This window comes from Bombina bombina, chromosome 3 (genome assembly GCF_027579735.1).
Source record: "Bombina bombina isolate aBomBom1 chromosome 3, aBomBom1.pri, whole genome shotgun sequence".
NCBI classification, from domain to species: Eukaryota; Metazoa; Chordata; class Amphibia; order Anura; family Bombinatoridae; genus Bombina; species Bombina bombina.
This window is the reverse complement of record NC_069501.1, coordinates 595,416,669-595,437,484: the sequence shown is the minus strand read 5'-3', so window position 1 is coordinate 595,437,484 and position 20,816 is coordinate 595,416,669. Positions and strand designations below refer to the sequence as shown.

General features: G+C 34.6%; 1 protein-coding gene across 1 annotated transcript in view; it reads left to right on the top strand.

Annotated features, from left to right (window-relative positions):
- Positions 1-18,272, top strand: part of MYOM3 (myomesin 3) — a 209,580-nt gene extending 191,308 nt beyond the window's left edge. The window contains exons 33-36 of the mRNA XM_053707175.1: positions 2,756-2,792; positions 5,084-5,106; positions 7,655-7,710; positions 17,786-18,272. Coding sequence (XP_053563150.1) covers positions 2,756-2,792; positions 5,084-5,106; positions 7,655-7,710; positions 17,786-18,070 — 401 coding nt within the window. The 3' untranslated portion in view covers positions 18,071-18,272. The remainder of the gene's footprint in view (positions 1-2,755; positions 2,793-5,083; positions 5,107-7,654; positions 7,711-17,785) is intronic.
- The last annotated feature ends 2,544 nt before the right edge of the window (positions 18,273-20,816 follow it).

The following is a 20,816-nucleotide window of genomic DNA, read 5'->3' as shown; positions in this document are numbered from 1 at the left end:
TAAAGCTAAAATTATCCCTAAAAACTTCCTACATGCTCCATAATTAACCCCTTCACTGCTGGGCATAATACATGTGTAGTGCGCAGTGGCATTTAGCAGCCTTCTAATTACTAAAAAGCAACGCCAAAGCCATATATGTCTGCTATTTCTGAACAAAGGGGATCCCAGAGAAGAATTTACAACCATTTAAGCCATAATTGCACAAGCTGTTTGTAAATAATTTCAGTGAGAAACCAAAAGTTTGTGAAAAAATTAGTAAAAAACTGAACGATTTTTTGTATTTAATCGCATTTGGCGGTAAAATGGTGGCATGAAATATACCAAAATGGGCCTAGATGAATACTTTGGGATGTCTACTAAAAAAAAATATATACATGTCAATGGATATTCAGAGATTCCTGAAAGATATTAGTGTTCTAATGTAACTAGCGCTAATTTTGAAAAATAATGGTTCGGAAATAGCAAAGTGCTACTTTTACTTATTGCCCTATAACTTACAAAAAAAGCAAAGAACATCTAAACATTGGGTATTTCTAAACTCAGGACAAAATTTAGAAACTATTTAGCACAAGTGTTTTTTGGTGGTTGTAGATGTGTAACAGATTTTGGGGGTCATAGTTAGAAAAAGTGTGTTTTTTTCAATTTTTTCCTCATATTTTATAATTTTTTTTATGGTAAATTATAAGATATGATGAAAATAATGGTATCTTTAGAAAGTCCATTTAATGGCGAGAAAAACGGTATATAATATGTGTGGGTACAGTAAATGAGTAAGAGGAAAATTACAGCTAAACACAAACACCGCAGAAATGTAAAAATAGCCTTGGTCCCAAACGGTTCCTGAAGTCCGGCGGTGAAGACTTCTTCCAAGCGGCGACCTCTTCTATCTTCTTTCAGAACCGTGGAACTGAAGACTGGCAACCAAGGAACTGAAGACCGGCGACAGCGGAGCCAAGGAGTGTGAAGGATCCTCTTTGTACGATCACTGCCATACACTGAATATTGAATGCAAGTTACGCTTTTAAATATGGCGTCACTTGCATTCCTATTGGCTTATTTGATTCTTCAAATTCAAATCAGCCAATAGGATGAGAGCTACTGAAATCCTATTTAAATCCTATTGGCTGATTTATATGTGTCCCTGACTGGACAGTACAAAGAGGGTCAAATAAATAACATTCAATTGGTCTGTCCCATGCCTGAAAAACTATTTAAAATATAATAATACAATGACAGTTAGAAATCCTTTTTTTTTTTTTTTTTATATGCAAATATTTTGTAAAGTTGTTTGAGATACAGTAATGTTGGAATTTAATCCCTTTTGGGGAGCTACACTACAGAAAAAATGTGGGGTTGGGGGGGTCCATTACACTACAGAAAATACCCCATACACACACATATTTAGGTATTTTATAGATAATGGCAGACAGCTGCCAGTACCTAAGATGTCAACACTAGTTAGAGCGAGGAGGGTTAGAGAGCTGTATGGGAGGGGTTGGGGAGGTTGGAGGGTAAGTGGGGATCCTACACTGCAAAAAATAGAAAAAATATATATATATTTTTTTTTAATTGCCTTACATTTTCATATTGGGAGACTGTCTGCCAGTACCTAAGATGATGGTGACCAGTGTGTGTGTGGTGGTGGGGGGGGGGAGTGGGGGGATGAGGGAGGGAAGATTGCTGTTTGGGAGGGATCAGGGAGTGGGAAGTGTCAGTTGGGAAGGTAATATCTACACTAAAGCTAAATGTAACCTTACAAGCTACCTGTTTAACCCCTTCACTGCTGGGAATAATGGAAGTGTGGTGTGCAGCTTCAATTTGCAGCATTCTAATGACCAAAAAGCCATGAATGTCTGCTATTTCAAAGGGGATCTCAGTGAAGCTTTTTCAATTATTTGTGCCATGATTGCACAAACAGTATGTAAATCATTTCAGTGAGAAAGCCAAAGTTTGTGAAAAAGTTAACTTTTTTTTCGCATTTGGCTGTGAAATGGTGGCATGAAATATACTAAAATTAACCTAGATCAATACCTTTGGTTGTCTGCTTAAAAAAATATTTAGTTTTGACAGGTAAATAAAAAAAACAAGGCTATTTAAATTCTGTTTAAATTGAGTGATAGCAAAAATGCTAAAAATTCTCTGGTATTTTCTCTGAAAGTCCTGGTAATGAAGGGGTTAAGCATATGATAAGGCTACAGTTAGAGTGTGTTTCTATATGTTGTTTAGTTAATTCTGCAGTACTCTTTGTTTTTAAAATCTTGTTCTATCGTCTAATACACTACAAATCAATTACCAAAAGGTTAAAGTCCTCGAGATTGTTGTATAAAAAGTTTAGTTATGCATAGTAAAATAACTTTACAATAATCTCCTATTTTCCCCCTTTTCATGTAATTTAGCCTTCAAAATTTTGACTTTTCTTATTCTTAGGACTGAAAAAGCACATTGCAAACACTTTTCAAGGCTAACATATTTCCCTAATTGGATTTATCAGATAAAAACTGTAAAACAATGCACTTTTATACTAGCCATATGACAGATTTACTACTCGAAATAAGGCAAGTGGTGGGTGTACTTTGGCTATTGAAAAACAATGGCAGCAACCAAGATGTTAATTTGTTTTAAAAACTTGTTTTGACTTGGCTGATATGTCATTCTATGGCAAGACAAAATGTATTGTCCCTTTAAATATTTGATCATTTTATTCCACATATGTGTTTGTATTAAACATTGCTTGTTTATCTCTTGTGTGATACAGCTTTTGAGGATGCAATGGCTGAACATAAAAAATTGAAGTAAGTATTTGCATATTGTCTTCTTTCTTGTTTATGTCACTGCATCTTTTCTTCCAACTCCAAACTGACTTCTCTGTTATAAGTTTATTTTTTTAAAACATTTATAAATGTTTTGCTTTAAGCAGTTTGGCCACAATTCCAATTCAGTTTTGTAAAAAAAATTTGAATGGATTTAGATTCCATTGAAAATAAAGACAAAAGCCATCCAAGTTGAATACAAAGGGGTAGATTTATCAAGCAGCGGTCTTAAGACCACTGCTCCTTAACTCGTCTGCCACCTCTGAGGCAGCGGACAGCAATTACCCCAATCAGATACGATGGGGATGATTGACACCCCCTGCTAGCGGCTGATTGGCAACTAATCTGCAGGGTGCAGCATTGCACAAGCATTTCACTAGAAATGGTTGTGCAATGTTAAATGCCGACAGCGTAAGCTAAAGAGTTTTTATCTAGAAGTATAGGCAGTGTAAAATAAAATAAACTTTCAAAAAGCACACGGAAGCTAGGTTTTGTAATGAAATGAAAAGACTTTCAATGTGAAACCAGTCAAGCAAGCACAATGGCCCATATTTATCAAGCTCCGTACAGAGCTTGAAGGGCCGTGTTTCTGGCGAGTCATCAGACTCGCCAGAAACACAAATAATGAAGCAGCGGTCACAAAGACCGCTGCTCCATAACCTGTCCATCTGCTCTGAGCAGACGGACAGACATTGCCGGAAATCAACCCGATCGGGTTGATTGACACCCCCCTACTGGCGGCCTATTGGCCAGCAGCTGCTGGCCTATTGGTCCAGAAGCTGCTGGTGCAATGCTGAATACGGCGAGCGTATTGCTCGCCGTATTCAGCGAGGTCTGTCGGACCTGATCCGCGCTGTCGGATCAGGTCCGACAGACCTTTATAAATAGAGGCCATTGTGTTAAAATGTGTTACAGCCATCATAATGTTCTGCTTCCAATACTTTATATTTTATATTAAAGGGACAGACTACTCCAGAATTTTTATTGTTTTAATGTTACAAATTGTCTAAACCAAGTATTTGATGCAAAGCAGCGTTGCTTTTTGGCCTCCTAGGGAGCGTGTAAAAAGTAACATTTTTACACAAAAGCAAGAGGTGTTGAATGATGCATGCTACATGAGTTTTATATCATATATGTATTTTTAAAGTCAGGAAAGGCCTAGATTAAAATTACATATGTTAATAAATTTAAATTATAATTCATACTTAAATTCTCAGTTTTACTGTCAATTTGTTTTTTGCTGCAATTTTAAAATTGCTGATAAAATACTTTAATTGCTAATATGCATGAATGAATGTTTATAGATCACAGTATTTTTTTTTAAATATGTTCATACATTTTAATGCCAACTATATATTAGTTTATATATTATTCTCATCTCATATATTAAAAAAATAAAAAATGTTTAATTGAAATATTAATTTAATGTTAATATTATTACTATTATAGTCTTATAAACATGTTATATAGGTATAAAAATATAACGTATTTTATTATTTTATCATTATGATCGAGTAAACAGAATGCTATAGGTATTATAAAAGTTAACCATTTTATTCACATTGGTACATCCACTTACAAATCATTCATATATAATTGTGCTGCTTGTTAAGTCAAAATATATTAAAGTATTTCTTAATGCTCAAAAGAAAAATAGGTATATGCATCAATGATGTATAAGAAAATATGGCATATGCTGATATTTTATTCAAGTGGGACGATTTAACAATGTGCGGACAACGGATCATGTCCGCTTCACATCGCTAAATGCCGCCAGCATACGCTGTTGGTATTTATCATTGCACAACCATTTTTAGTGAAATTCTTGTGCAATGCCGTCCCCTGCAAATTCGCGGCCAATCGACCGCTAGCAGGGGGTGTAAATCAACCCGATCGTATCCGATCCGTCTGATTGCTGTCCTTCGCCTCAGAGGTGGCAGACGAGTTAAGGAGCAGCTGCCTAAAGGCTCGCGTGGAAACTGATGCATTAAGATACATACAGGGCATGATAAATTGGCCCCTAGATCTATTTTTCTGGCTTTTAAATTCTTTTTATATATTGTTTTCCAAATAAAACAAAGTAAACAAACAAATAATTGTTTATTACTGAAGATGCAGAACCATATACCATACCAAAAAGACCAAAAAAGCATGATAACAAAAATGTTTAACACTGACTTAAACTTATTGCATAATGCTAGTTTAAATATTTTCTATGAAAATCTATTCTACCTTATTTCCCTAAAAACAATATTTCTATTTTGTTTTTTCAGAGAAGCAGCAATAACAGAGACCAGTAAGTAAAGTGTATCTATAATGAGAATAAAAAAATGAGGAGGACTATTTCATAGTTGAAAAAGTTACCAACATATTTTTCTATAGAAGAAGCTATTCATGTCAATCTGGACTTTTGTATGTACATTTTTGTGATAAGCTTGTTATCTGAATTATAATATATTCCCATTTGTCTTACATTATCAAAAGATTTAAACTAGATACATAACCACAGTTTTCTCCCTGTCTACTCTTCACCTCTCTGTTTTAGTTGTATTCTAACCAGGTTCTGTTTTACAAAGAACAAACATCTCAATACAATAAAATCAATAGTGGGTTCTGTCCATTGTATTGTTTTGTATCAGGGCACTTTTTTTTTTTTAAACTTTATTTATTGTCCAGATCCATCACACACATAGGAAATATAATTACTGTAATGAAAAAAACACATAACAAGATTAGTGAACACACCAACCCACTCTGCTACTGCAGGGTAGAACAAATAAATAATTTGACATACCATTTAAACTTTAATGGACTGTTTTTTTCCAGTGATATTTATGAAAGTGTCAGGATAAAAATAATTGCACATCCTTTAAATTATTACTGCACTTCTGCACTTAGAGGCATGTTCTATCTACTTAACTTTGTTTTCTTTTTATTAGTGAGATATTACTAATTGTGATCACATAAAAATAGTACTATAAATCAAAATGTATTTTCCTTCCTCACTTTAATAATTTGTTTTAACACTTTTGAAGTACTATTCAAGCAGGGATTAAGTTACATACTTAGGGTCAGATTACGAAAGATGTGCTAACAGTGTTTAACTATGTATTGACTATAAATATTTCAGATTCCAATATTCTGCACATATGGGAATATGTATTTCTGAATACCTATTCCTATATATATCTGTATATATCTATACTTATGTATAATCAACTATATATATAGGTATAGATATATATTTTACCAAAAAACACTTCAGATATATATATAAATATATATTTATGAAGAAATAGAACATATTCTGCTACATAAAGAAGAATGTGAAATATTCATATCAGGTTTGCGCGACTTGGATGGTTTATTTCCACTTTTCGCGCTCCATTGAAGTCTATGGAAGAATATGTTAACGCTATTGCGATATTGTAACTTAATTTTTTTTGCATGCAAAAATCCTTAGTTGAGCACAGTGAGTGCATGATCAGCAATAAATAGCAATCCACTCCTAATTCAGCCCTTAGATGTGTATTTGAAAACTAGGCAATTTAACCACAGCATAACGTTTTTTTTTCTTTCTTTATTTCTTTTTTAAAATGAGGCATATTATTATCTTTTTTATTCCATATGGATATTGTTTCTTTAGTTTCAGAAAAATTTTGTTATGTCCAAAGTGTGTCTAAATAAATGTGTATTATATATATCTTTGGAAAAACCACTGCAAAATTATCAGTTTCTCTGGTTTTACTATTAATAGGTGTGTGTTTAAGTAAACTGAACATTTTTGTTTTATTCTATAAACTACCTACAGCATTTCTCACAAATTCCAAATACAAATATTGTCATTTAGAGAATTTATTTTCAGAAAATGACAACTGGTCAAAAAAAAAAAAAAAAGATGCAGTGTTTTCAGACCTCGAATAATGCAAAGAAAAGTTTATATTCATTTATAAACAACGCAATACTAACGTTTTAAGAGTTTAGAATTCAATACTTAGTGCAATAACCCTTATTTTCATTTACAGCTTTCATGTGTCTTGGCAGAGATAATTCACCAAATACTGATTTCGGAACTCTTGCGAAGTTAAAACATTAGTATTGGGTTGTTTAAAAATGAATACAAACTTGCACTGTATCATTTTTTTGTTATTTTGACCAGTTGTTATTTTCTGCAAATAAATTCTCTAAATGACAATATTTTTATTTGGAATATGAGAGAAATTTGTCAGTAGTTAATAGAATAAAAACATACATTTTCATTTTACTCAAACACATACCTATAAATAGTAAAACCAGAGAAACTGATAATTTTGCAGTGGTCTCTATAGATAGATAGATAGATAGATAGATAGATAGATAGACAGACAGACATAGAGAGGGGGTTGTAATTTTTAGTGTGTAGATGTTCAAAAATATAGAATTATCATATGCTGACATTAAGCACTCTTTAATTTATATATATGAATGGCAAATTGCACAGTTGCATGTTGCTTTTCAAAAGTATAAAAAGCTTTAGAACTTTACGCCAAGAAACAATCCTATAATTGTACATGTTGGCGTCTTAGACTTCCAGACTGATCACTAGTTCCTTAAAAAAATAAGGTACTTTATTCTTTCCCACTTACTCCAATCATACAGCCTATTTCCATTACCTCTTATGCCTGTATTTAAACATGCATTTTGTCTCCTTCTTTCAAGATGATTATTAAAAACGAATATTTCATGTTCTGTGTTGTCCCATATTACCTTATATACTGTACATACATTTTATTATGCATTTATTAAACATTCAAATAAAAATCATACATAAATAAGTAATTCCTATTGGTGTATTACATTTTCAGAGCGTGCCAAAGTTGTTAGAGGTCTGCCTGATCTGGCAACAATTCAGGAAGATAAGGTAACTCTTAACAGTCTATTCTGCCATGTTGTTTCATATATATTTTGTTAAAATGATTAACCTTAGGCTATTTTGATTATTAAAAAAAAAAAAAAATTTAGGTACTACTAGAGATGTTTACTCCTTCAGTATAAAATATATACACGGTTTATGTAAATAAGTTCATGCATGTGCGTTTGATATTTAAGGGTGTAATTCTCTCTTTTGCCACTAGATGACAATACAACATTTTGGGACAGATTATAAGCGGAGCGCAATATATTGTTTTCGCAGAAGCAATATTTGCGCCCCACTTTGTAAATACCAGCGCACGCTAATGTGCGCTGGTATTACAAGTTAGGTGCAATGCGACTAATAGGGTGTATTGCCTCATACATGATGTAGAACTCAGATGTATTACATAATTTAAAGTTCATTTGCTTTAGAGGATATTGCTCTGTTTAATGTTTACTAAGCTTTAAATCAGATCATGTTGTGTTAAGGTTATGTTGCCTCTATCACTGAAACCCTTTTCTCAATGATCAGTTAATTTGAGATTGTAGATGCTTACATTAAAGGTATTGTAAAGTCAAAATTAAACTTTAATTATTCAGATAGAGGATGTAATTTGTAACAATTTTTATATGTATTTCTATTTTAAAATTAGCTTTCTTCTCTTGGAATCTCTGGTTAATTTTCTGAGTGCTAATTGCTACCGTGAGCTCACGGTAGCAATAACCAGCCACTTGCCTTTGTGAGTTGACCATTTTACTGCATTTACACTTATAATTATACTCATATGAGTGAACATATGAAATGCAAAAACTAAACCCTTTCTGTGCATGGGATCCCTAAAATCCAGATCAGAAGGGGGACCCCCAGAATAAAGACACATTATATCTATTATTATGCATTTAATGGATCCACAGGCAATCTTGTATGAAGAAAACACAGATTTTTTAATGCAAACTCGTTTAATGTATTGCCCATGACCCCACACACTCACATGATCATGGAGCCTTTTCCTGTTGTACCAGTTATGTCATTAGATGGGTAAATTAGGACTGTAAAGAAATTTTCAAATTTGAACCCATTTTCAGCAATAAACTTTGGCCTGTGATGAATATTTAACACTGGGCAAAAAAACTTTGCTGTATTACAGTCCTTCTAAAACAAGCTATAATGTATATTTTATGCTTGAAAAATCCAATTTTATTACTTATTTCTCCGAACCCCAATGGGAGTGTAATTTCTTCTGCTGGCAACTTTTCTATAGCCAATACCTAAGTATGGAAATGTTAAGTATAAGTAGGGAAACCACAGGCAAAATCAGCAATTTCAAATGACGAAATGAAAGTAAATTAGCTATTTGTAAACAATTTAATACACTCCAACAAATAAAATGGATAATTGGGAACAAATTAAAGGGGAGAAAAATGTAGGGTACACTGTTCCTTTTTAATGGCTGGCAGGGGGTACCAATATACTGACAGTGATTTTTCTTAGAGTAGTTGTAAAACTGGCCATTGCCATTGTTTAATTACAAAATAGTAAATACAAGTAGCTTAACAATGAATGCCTTTTGAAATACACAAACTAGTTTTTGTACTTTATTATCAGAAGGGTTATATAACTAGGTAAGGCGGTATATAAAAAACTGCACATGCTAATTTATTGGTGTAAACCTTTGATTTATTTTGTTTTATTTTCATTTTTGTTATATTATCTCAATATGTTTAGGTGTATAAGTATGTATTCAATGCCAACACTTGTCACCCCTTCAAAATATTTTTAAATTAATTATTAAATTACCACACTAATAGAATGTATTGCCTCATACATGATGTATAGCACGGTGTCTCTCTTACATAACTCAGATGTATTACATCATTTAGGGTTTATTTGCTTTAGAGGATATTGCTCTGTTTAATATTTGCTAAGTTCATGTTGTGTTAAGGTTATGTTGCCTCTATCACTGAAAACCTTTTCTCAATGATCAGATAATTTGACAAATTAGATGCTAACAAACTTGGATTTTATGTTACATATATTTGAAAAGCAAATATTTTAAGTATATAAGTATAGCTGAAATAGCATTTGTTCTAATACAAAATAAGGCTAAATCATGAAATGGTTATGGGGAAAACACTTGAACTCAATAGTTAGTAGGGGCATCCACATACTTTTAGCCATAGAGTCCACTCTACATAACTAAACAAAGGAAGCTGACATGAAATGTAAATTAATTAGTTTATTACATATTTAAAAAGATATGTGCATTTATATTGTGAGCTGATCACAGGTGACCTTATACACAATCTTGCTTGAGTTGCTAACCAACACACTCTGTCATTTCCTCTAAAAATGACAAAGTTGCTGGATGCTAAAGGGATAGGACACACACATGTTTTATTTCATGATTCATATAGAACATGCAATTTTAAACAACTTTCCAATTAACTTCTATTATCAGATTTACTTAATACTTTTGATATCCTTTATTGAATGAGCAATAATATTCTACTGGGAATTAGCTGAAAACATCATGTGAGCCAATGACAAGAGGCAAATAGGTGCAGTCACCAATCAGCAGCTAGCTCCCAGTAGTGCAGTGCTGCTCCTGAGCATATTTAGGTATGCTTTTAATGGTGGATACAGATCGAACAATGCAAATTAGATAACTGAAGTAAATTGGAACGTTGTTTAAACTTGAATGCTCTATTTGAATCGTTACATTTAATCAGTTTAATTTTTGTTGAAATTGCTTTTATTATCATATATTATATTATACATCTTTGTAGTATACATTTTTTTCTCAATACAGAAATATTTCAAGCTTTAGAGTCAAACGTCTTCTTCTGTACTGCAAATCAAAACTTATTAAAACACTGATAACGTAGAAAATGCACAAATTAACATATTTTAATGTAAATATAACAGTGATTAAAACCTGAGTTCCTTTCTCTCACTATTATTCTGTAACTAGCTGTGGTGTAGATGTAGTCAGACACTACCAGATATGCTACTTGTCAATGTAGTTTCTATCTCCCCTATGACTAATTGGGTCTGCGTCTAGCTTCAGTGTACATAATCCAGGGCTCCCATATAGAAAGGAACTGGTCTTTGGTCGCTAGCAGGTCTGCTGCCAAGCTGGACATCTTATAGAAATAATCTATTTTTCGATCTATTAGGAAGAATCCTGGGGCGTTCTGTTTTCCAATATTTGGCACATTCTGGTCGCTGTGCAGATTAAAGCTATCATCTTATTTTGGCTAGAGGTATATCCTATAGCTGGAAAGTGAAATAGTGCATTTTCTGGGAGAAATTCTATTTCTTTTTCGAAGATTTTACCTAGTAAATTAGCTGTGTTTTTCCAGAAAGGTTGTATCCTACTACAGTGCCACCACATATGTAAATATGTCCCTTCCTCCACACAACCTCTAAAGCATAGATTATTATCTCTACCTGTAGTGAAGAGCTAAGGGTGAAAGAGGTCCCTTGTCTTAATGTTTTAACCCACAACTGGGTTGGCCATTCTTTACCCAGGTCGTTCTCCCATTTTTGCATAAATGTTGTTTTGGTGTTGGGATCAGATTTATTAAATGTAGGATACAGTTTAGCTATTGACCTCTTTGGTCTTTGTTTTGAAAGGCAAAGAGTTTCAAAAGAGGTGAAACTATGTGCAGGTGCGGTTCCTAGGGCTTCTGATACTCTGAATCTCAATTGAAAATAGTGAATCCAAGTATTTCTGTCTGTTGAATCTAAATCATTGTATTGTTGTATTGTGAGAAGCTTTCCATTGATGAGAGTATCCGCCATCCTATAGAGGCTTCTGTTTATCCATTTACCTTGCACTATTTAATCTAAGGATGAATTTAGTTCTATTAGTGGGGCCACTAATGAGTTAATGTTTAGTAGGGGGAAAAGTTTGGTGGTTCTGTCCCACATAAACAATGTGTGCGCAATAGCTTTTCCCCCTCTAAAGGTCTATTTGTCTTATTTGTCTTAGTCATCCACAATAGTTTGGTAATATCATCCATTCCCATTATGTCGGCTTCTAGTTTTATACAGTGAATGCCACCTGATCTATTATGCAACAAAGTGATTTGCGCCATTCTTGCAGCATTATAGTATGAGACTAGATGTGGTAGGCCCAGTCCTCCTCCAGATCTATGTCTAGTTAAAATGTGTTTGTTAATCCTTGCTATTTTGTTGTTCCAAATAAAGGAGTGAATGTCTCTTTGTAGGTTATTAAGGTCTGTGAGTGGTACTGAGATAGGTAATGATCTAAAAAGATAGAGTAATCTAGGCAAAGTTGTCATTTTAGTTGCTACTATTCGTCCCATGAGTGGTATTTTATATTTGGACCATTTAGTCATACGCTTTCTTATATATGACATGAGGGGTTTGTAATTTTGTCTGTACAAATTATGTATGCCTGCTGTAATATTTATTCCCAGGTACTTGATGGACTTGTTTGCCCATTTAAAAGAAAAATTGATTTTGAGTATTTTTTTTAGTAATGTTTGGTATGTGGATGCCTATTGCCTCACATTTGTCTTCATTTATTTTATAGCCTGAGAGGGCACTTAATCTTTGTAGAATGGAGTATAACGGGGGAAGTGATAATAGGGATTTCGTTAAGGTCAATATTACATCATCTGCGAATAGAGCCATCTTGTATTGATTGGCCTCTATTGATATACCAGTGATGTCTATATAGTCCCGTATTTTGATTGCAAGGGGCTCAATACAGAGGGCAAATAGCAATGGCTACAGTGGGCATCCCTGTCTTGTACCATTGTGGATTGCGCTATTCCTTGATTGATATCCAGGTAATCTTATATATGCAGATGGGGTGGAGTATAGGGACGATATTGCGTTATGAAATTCACCTTTAATTCCCACTCTTTCTAATAGGGCCGGCATATAGTTCCAGTTCTTTCTATCGAATGCCTTCTCTGCATCCAAAGACAGGCGCAGAGAAGGCACTTTGTTGATGAAGCATAATTTATCAAGTTTATGACTTTACGGATGTTATCCGGGGCTTCCCTTGCTTTAATGAATCTGACTTGATCGGTGTGGATTAGGTGGGTTAGTGGTCCGTTCAATCTATTAGCTAAAATATTCGTAAATAGTTTGATATCCTGATTTATTAGCGAGATGGGTCTATAGTTCTTGCAGTATTGTTTATTTTCCCCTGGTTTGGGGATAACCCAGATTCTTGCTAGCAGCATCTCACTAGGTATCTCACTACCCTTCATTATAGCATTAAATATTGAAACTAGCTGTGGGGATAAAATGTTTTTGAATGTTTTGTAAAATATGCCTGTGTATCCATCTGGGCCTGGGGCTTTGTTAGTTTTTAAATCTTTTATGACTGTTAGTACTTCTGATAGGGTTATGGGTGAGTTTAAAGTTTTTATGTCTTCATCGGTAAGGGAAGGCAGTGCGCTGTCATCTAGAAATTTGGTTAAGGCTTCTCCTTTTGTCATTTCTTTGGATTGTGTTGGAAGATTATGTAGAGTGTGATAGAAATCCGCAAAGGTATTGGATATCTCTATGGGGTCATTACACCTGTGGGGGTTTGGATTTGAGGGACTGCAGTGGCTCTTGTTATTTCATTTAGTTTATTTTCTAGCATCCTGTTTGGTTTGTTGGAGTGTATGAATTAGTGTGTATCTAGAAGTTTAATGGATCTTGTAACTTCGTCTGTGAGTATGTCATCTAATTCTTTGTTTTTTGTTTTAAAAGTTGGGTTGTTTTCTGACATTTATTAGGTGCCTCGTTCATTTGTAGGTGTTTGATTTCTGTCCTTAATTTTTCTAATTTCGCCTTTTGACATACGTTTTAAGAGCACCCCAGAGATGCAATGGGTTACCTGTAGTCCCCTAGTTTATTTCTATGAATTGCATGATACTGCTTTGGAGTTTTTGTAGGATTATTTGGTCTCCAAGAAGTCTAGGGTTAAGCACCCAGGATCGGGTTCTGTCATGATTTATAATGCCATTAAGGTGTGCTTCTAATATAGCGTGGTCTGACCATGGTCATGGTTGAATGTGTGCTTGAGTTAATAGTGGTATTAGTGTTTGACTCAGTAAAATATAGTCAATCCTCGAATGTGATTTGTGTACTGCAGAATAGTATGTATAGTCTCTTGTTATTTTATTCATGGTCCTCCAAGCATCTATTAAATTATGGTCCAGTATGAAGTTTCCTAAGAGTTTTTGATTATGTTCCGCTCTCTGGTGTAGTTGTGCAGTTTGTTTAGATCTGTCTAATTGGTTATTAAGGGTCAGATTGAAGTCCCCTCCTATTATCATTCTGTATTTTTTCCATAAAGTGAGTTGTTTACTAACTTTAGAGATGAAGGATGACTGGTTCTCATTAGGTGCTGTAAACATTAAAAGATTTATCCTTAAACATTTTACATGCATTTGTGAGTGCTATTAGTTCTGCAGCTTTCCTTCTGCAGGCGCACAAATGTTACAAATAACGATGGGGGTATTGTGTATACAGCCCTTAACTATAAGATATCTTCCTTCCTTATTGGTAATTATTTCTTCTTCTTTGAAATTAAGAGACGCATGAAGTAGTATTGCGACTCCCCTATGGTTTTCGGAGCTAACAGTATGGTATTGTAGGGAGAATGATTTGTCCCAGTATCTGGGAGTGTTAGTCTTAGTAAAGTGTGTTTCCTGTAATAGTACGATATGCGCATTAAGGGATTTATACTCAGTGATCACTTTTTTGCATTTTATATTGGAGTGTAGGCCTCTCACATTATGTGAGATTATTTAAATGGGAGCCATAAATAAAAAGTAGGGTTATATTGAGTTATGCCATGTTTTTGGTGGTTATTAAATCTGAAATTGACAGGTGTGTGACCTGAAAAGAGAGATGTACCTTTCTATGAATCTGAGTCAGATGCATCAGTGTATCAGTTTCTACTCCAGAGGTGGTTGCAAGTGTCATGTTACACAGTGAGAGAGTATATACTATAGTGATAAGTTTAATGAACAAAACCATTTTTAACCATATAAACATAAATAACAGTTTTTCAACTATAACAAGTTTACCGCGACAATATAAGGTGAGCTTATTTGACAAGAAACCAAATCATGTTAATTGGTAATACGATAGATTATGAGTATGAAATAGGGTGGGTTATGTTAGGGAGGTTGAGGTCGATGAGGTTTGGAATGGCAGGGGAGGGGGGATGGGGAAAGAAGGGGGGGAGTGAGGTAAGAGTGGGAGCTTTTCCACCCATGTGAGAGAATGGGCGAGCTAAGAAAGTAGTTTCAATACATTAGCAATTTTGCATATATAGATTCAATAAACATTAGACTTTACAGAACATTAAATCAGCAATCGTCTTGAACATAAGGGTGATAAATGAACAGAATGATCATGATCAACCCCTGATCAGAGTATTGCGCATACTCAATAATAAAATATTAAGTGAATGAATACTTAAGTCAGGTAATTGAGGCCTCTTCTTCTTGTGCTTGTTCAGCCCAATCCGGTGTTCTAGGATTTCTTGAGTCCTTCCTTGACTTTTTCTGTCTGTTCACTGGTGTTCATTCCCGTTGAAATGCTTTCCTCTGTGGTTTAGGTGGGAGTGACAGTTCTCACTGATCTGGCAATAGGTGCAGTTTCTTTAGTATTCCTTGTCCTTCCTCTATCGTGCAAGAATAAGTGACATTTTGGTAATTGAATACCAATCTGAAAGGAAAGTTCCATCTATATTTGATCTGGGTATTGTTGAGAACTGTGAGGATGGGTTTCAATTCTCTGCATCTGCGGAGGGTGACCAGAGCGAGGTCTGTATAAACTTGTATTGGCTGTCCTTCAAATGATAATGCAGAGGAGAGTCTTGCTGCTTTAATTAGCTGGTCTTTAATGTGGAAGTAGTGAAGTTTCACTATTACATCCCTAGCAAGGGAGGGTTGTGGTGGTCTTGAGAGAGCTCTGTGTGCTCTATCCATTAGAAACATGGTGCTATCAACGTCTGGAAGGAGTTGATGGAATAACTTCTTTAGTGTTTCAGGGAGGTTGGTGTAGCTTTCTGCAAGATTTCGTATGCGAATGTTGGATCTTCTAGACCTGCTTTCAAGGTCCTCGATCTGGTCCTCCAATCTCTGTATTTGGGCTTCTTGGTCACGTATGATGTTGTGTATGTTGGTATTTCTTCTACAACATCATCTAGCTTCTCTTCTATCTCAGTGATGTGCCCTCTGGAGTCTGAGGTGAGCTATTCACCGTGGGAGTCAAGGAGGTCTCAATTGTTTTTTGTCTTGATTAGGAACGCGATAGGTAGTTCTTAACTGTTTGTGACTTGTTCTTCATTGTTAAATATGTGAAAAGCTGCTTATGTCGCTTAAGTGTACCCCTTCTGACACAGCTTTACTTCATGTGGTTAGCTCGCTCACACAGGCCTTGGTCTTCTTGATATGTAATTTAATTGCTGCGGCGCATCTGCTCAGCAGATCAAATAATAGTGTATTCTGTTATTGTGTGCTGAATTACTCTGGCAGCTTTAGCTGTATTTCCTATCTATTCTGGTTTATATTTAACTGCTAAGAGTTAGATGTCCCTTTCATTTTCCCCCAAGCGTCTCCTTCTCGGTGTCACTCTTTGCTCTACTGATAGGGTTGAGGTATCTGTTTTTATAATAAAGGGACAAATTTGGGGGGGTCTTTGCTTCTTTGTGCCGAGTGTCTTTTTGTCTGCTATAAGTACTAGCAGGGGCTTTTGCGTTTATGTGCTGTACATACAATGTGTGATACAGACAATTAAAAATGGCGATTTCCCGCTTCTTGCTATGGTCAGTCGTTGGGGTCTAAGATTTAGCTGGAAATCTGCTAAGGTCACTGTACTATTAGCTGATTTGTTCAGGGGTTAAGGTATCTCCTTGAAGTATATATGTCCGGTTTGTAATAAGTCACGTCACAGATTTTAGGCCCAAACCTCAGTCTATACCTCTTTTCAGGTCGGTTTGGCTTCCAGTTGTGATTCACAGTTAGCAAGGGCGATCCACTGTTAGATGTGCTGTCCAGACCTTTTACTGTGGTTTTTTACCTCTCCGGTGTATGTATCAGTCTGTTTGCCTTCTGGAGTAGGCCTCAGCCGCGGACTTTCCTACCGCTATCCCGGTACTGTTCAGGCAGAGGTCAGTGGCGATCTATCTTCCGCTATTTATTTGTGGTTCTTGTGGTCTGGAGCGTCTTGCTATTGAGTATGGATGTTATCAAGTCTTTTTTGGAGCTTTTTAACTATGCTAAATATGGTTTTTAAACTCTTTTCTAGAGGAGCTCAAATGTCATGCGACTGCTCTGAAGCACAGTCGGCTCCGCCCCCCCTTAATCAGTTTAATTTTGACTTTACTGTCCCTTGAAATGAATAAGGGGAAATGGTTATGTATAACACTTTACAAAATGTTAACGGTTCACATACTTTCAGAATAATAAAGTATGTGAACTGCGTGAATAATGGAAGTTGATTTACACCAATTGTTTTTTACAATTTGCATCTCAAAGTTAAAGGAACACTAAATCCATTTTTTTTTCATGGTTCAGATAGAGCATGCAATTTTAAGCAACGTTCTAATTTACTCCTATAATCAATTTTTCTTCGTTCTCTTGCTATCTTTATTTAAAAAGCAGGAATGTGATGCATAGGAGCCGGACCATTTTTGGTTGAGAACCTGGGTTATGCTTGCTTATTGGTGGGTAAATGTAAGCCTCCAATAAGCAAGCGTTATCCATTTTCTGTGCAAAACTGGGGAATTGGTAATAAAGGTATAATCTATCTTTTTAAACAATAAAACTTTTTGAGTTGACTGTTACTTCAGTGTACATTTTATCTATACTTTCAATTGTGTATGAATTGTTACATATTAGACACACCCATATTTTTTTTTCGATAGCCTCTCATTTTTATTTTATCTTGTGTTGTCAGATTTGTGCAATAAAGCATTGATAAAAAACGAAAACAACATTTCCTCTTGCTCTTTTCCAACATCTGTGATAATATTTTATCTTACACAATTTTAAAATATAATAATCTTTAAACTTTTTTTTATTTATTTTCACAGACCTTGTGTTTGACATGCCACATATCAGGAGACCCAGCTCCTGAGGTCTCTTGGGTAAAAAATGAGAAAAAGGTTGTTTTCAAAGACCGTTACAAACTGGATGTAAAGGGCACTATAGTCACTATGACCATAGAGAAGATATGCGCTGATGACTCAGGGAGATACAGCATCACCGTGAAGAACAAATATGGTTCAGAGACTGGGCAGGTTACTGTAAGCGTCTTCAAACATGGAGAAGAACCAGAGGAGCTAAAGAAGACATGGGAAAAACAAACAAACCCCTAAAGTGATATCAGCTTTAATACAATGAAAAGAATCATTTGAAATGTCTTGAATTTACGTGTTACCTATTGTTTAAAATTGCTGTACCTAATGAAGATATATTAACAATTGTCTCGTCAACATTATTATGTAGAAAAAAAAGGATTGACATCACTGTATATGACAATATTTTGCAAGTAAAAGTAAAACACTGGTTGCATTTTAAGTGTTTACCTTCAATCCAGATTTACGTACAAAATATTCATTTTTAAAATGTTATTATAATGATCGCATCTCTAATACACCAACAAATTCCATCCCAACTTCCCACCCCTCATTCATACTATAGAAAAGCATTTTACAAACCAAAGCTAATACACTGCAAAAGAATTATTGTCTGCCACTATGGACTCTCCACTCACACATTCTTTTTATACTCTATAGAGCCAATTCACTAAAGATGACCCACCTCTTTAAAGGATGGTTTCCATAAAAACATCACACAGGGACTATTGAAACTCGGGAGGCTGTTAAGTTGGTCCACTAGGTTTATAAAGCATTCTACCTTAATAGCGTCTGAAAATGTAATTAAATTTTTCTTGCAAATAACATTGCTTGGGTTTTGTGGTGTTTTCTACATCCAAAACCATTTCAGAACTTACAAAAACTTTCAAAAACTTAGCAGTAACCCACTTTTCTATTTTTATTTCAAATTCATTCAGTCACAAAAACATCCCTATACCTTGCATGGGGACAATTCAACATCAGTATTCCAATAGGTCAAGGAAACATTTCTCTGGAAGGAGATTTTTTTCAAAAGATTTTTAGGACTTTGATGAAGAAATAAGTGTCATTTGTTGGCTGTTTTTGTAAAACTTTTCTAATATTAAAGTTCTTGCACATACTTAGTTCACGTTAATAAACTAGATTACTTTTTGGGTAATAAAAAGTTAAAAATAAATTTCAAACCAGTATTTGTTTAAACCTACATGAAAGGCCTACAAGTCACCTGCTTTTTTATTTGTTTTTCACATGTTAAATAAGATTTTTATGTCATATACTTTTCTAATTCAAAGGGTTTGTCAAATTAATTAATTCATTATTTTCTAATTAATTGGTGGCTCTCCCTGCTTAATAGAATAGCTTTTAAATCAATAATAAAAAAAATAAAAAACACCCAAGCTGTTTTATGATGATCTTGTGTAACAATTCAAACTAACTTGAAAGAAGCACAAATTTGTCTCTTGGTGTTGTATAATCAGAAGAAACACAATATTTATTTCAAGAAATATAAAACAATGTGGCTGTTAGCTATATTGGGCAAGATTGCAACTGGCACGCAAACAGTTACGTGCAAGCAAAAAGGGGTTTATTGCCTGTATTTGCGCATGTCCTGTTTATAAATAAACGCTTGAGCGCAATCACTTTATACACTAGAATGGTTACCGCATCCTCTGTGCTCTGGTTAACTGTTTTGCGAAACAAAAAAGTTGCACAAAACACATCAAAAATACATTACAAAGTACAGTTACACTCATAATAACACTATCAGATAGTGACTATCTGATAAAAACGATTAAAAAAAAGAATTGCACAAAAAAAGTTATAAAGGCTCAAAGATATAAGGTTTCAGGTGTTAGAAAAAACATTGAGATACATACATACATGTCTAAAAATTAATATGTATATATATATATATATATATATGTTTATATGTATGTATATATGTATTTATGAATTTACAGACATATATACACATATAAACACATATGTGCATATATATATATATATATATATATATATATATATATATATATATATATATATATATATATATATATATATATAGACATATACCATATATAAGAGCATTGGAGCCCTTTACAGTTAAGTAGATGAAAACATGTAAAATCCTATTTATGCAGTATTCATATTTAATAAAGTGTTATATTATGTATTTACTGTAAATATTTCAAATTCCAATGTTCTGCATTGTCAGGCACACTTGGTTGTCTAAAAGACCAAGAACTATATGTAGACCACAGCTGCTGAGATTACCTGTATTTAAATATATTTTGTAGCACAGTGATTTATGGGGAACTACATTAATTACTGTACAAGTAATGTGGAACACCCAGTAATCAAGTAGCTAATTAGTATGGAAGTAAGGTAAGTAAAATTACTCTATGGCTGCCACATGTGAAGTACTTCACTGAACAGGTGCAGCAGAGCCACTAACTTACATAGCTTCTGATATATAACGTTGCACAGATTATACAATATATATATATATATATCTTAGTAATAGATATTTGTAACAAAAACAGGCCTACAGTTGTGAACAGAATGGCTTACATAACGGAACTACACATAACTGGAGTGGAGAGAGTTAACAGATATCTGAATACCTTAGAAGGCCTGTAGTAGCGACCTGGGGGGAGAGCGGTTATGGAATGGCTAGCTGGAATAACCTCTGCAGGTTATTCAGGGAATCCGGAGCTCAGTGCGGTTTGCGGTAGTTGCTGGCATGTGACGTCACCGCGGAGTGATACGAAGTACCGGTTACAGCCAAGTAGTGGATCCGAAGGGAGAGAGAGAGAGACTGCTGTGTCAGGCAGGGAGACAAGTCCGTAGATACTGCAATTAAGATCCGAAAGATCAATCTCCTAGGAATCTCCTTCAGGCTGACCGGCTTAGATAGTGAAGTGCTGAAAACAATACCAAGCAATTAATGATGGGCAGGTGGTGATTTATACAGAAGCCAATCTGA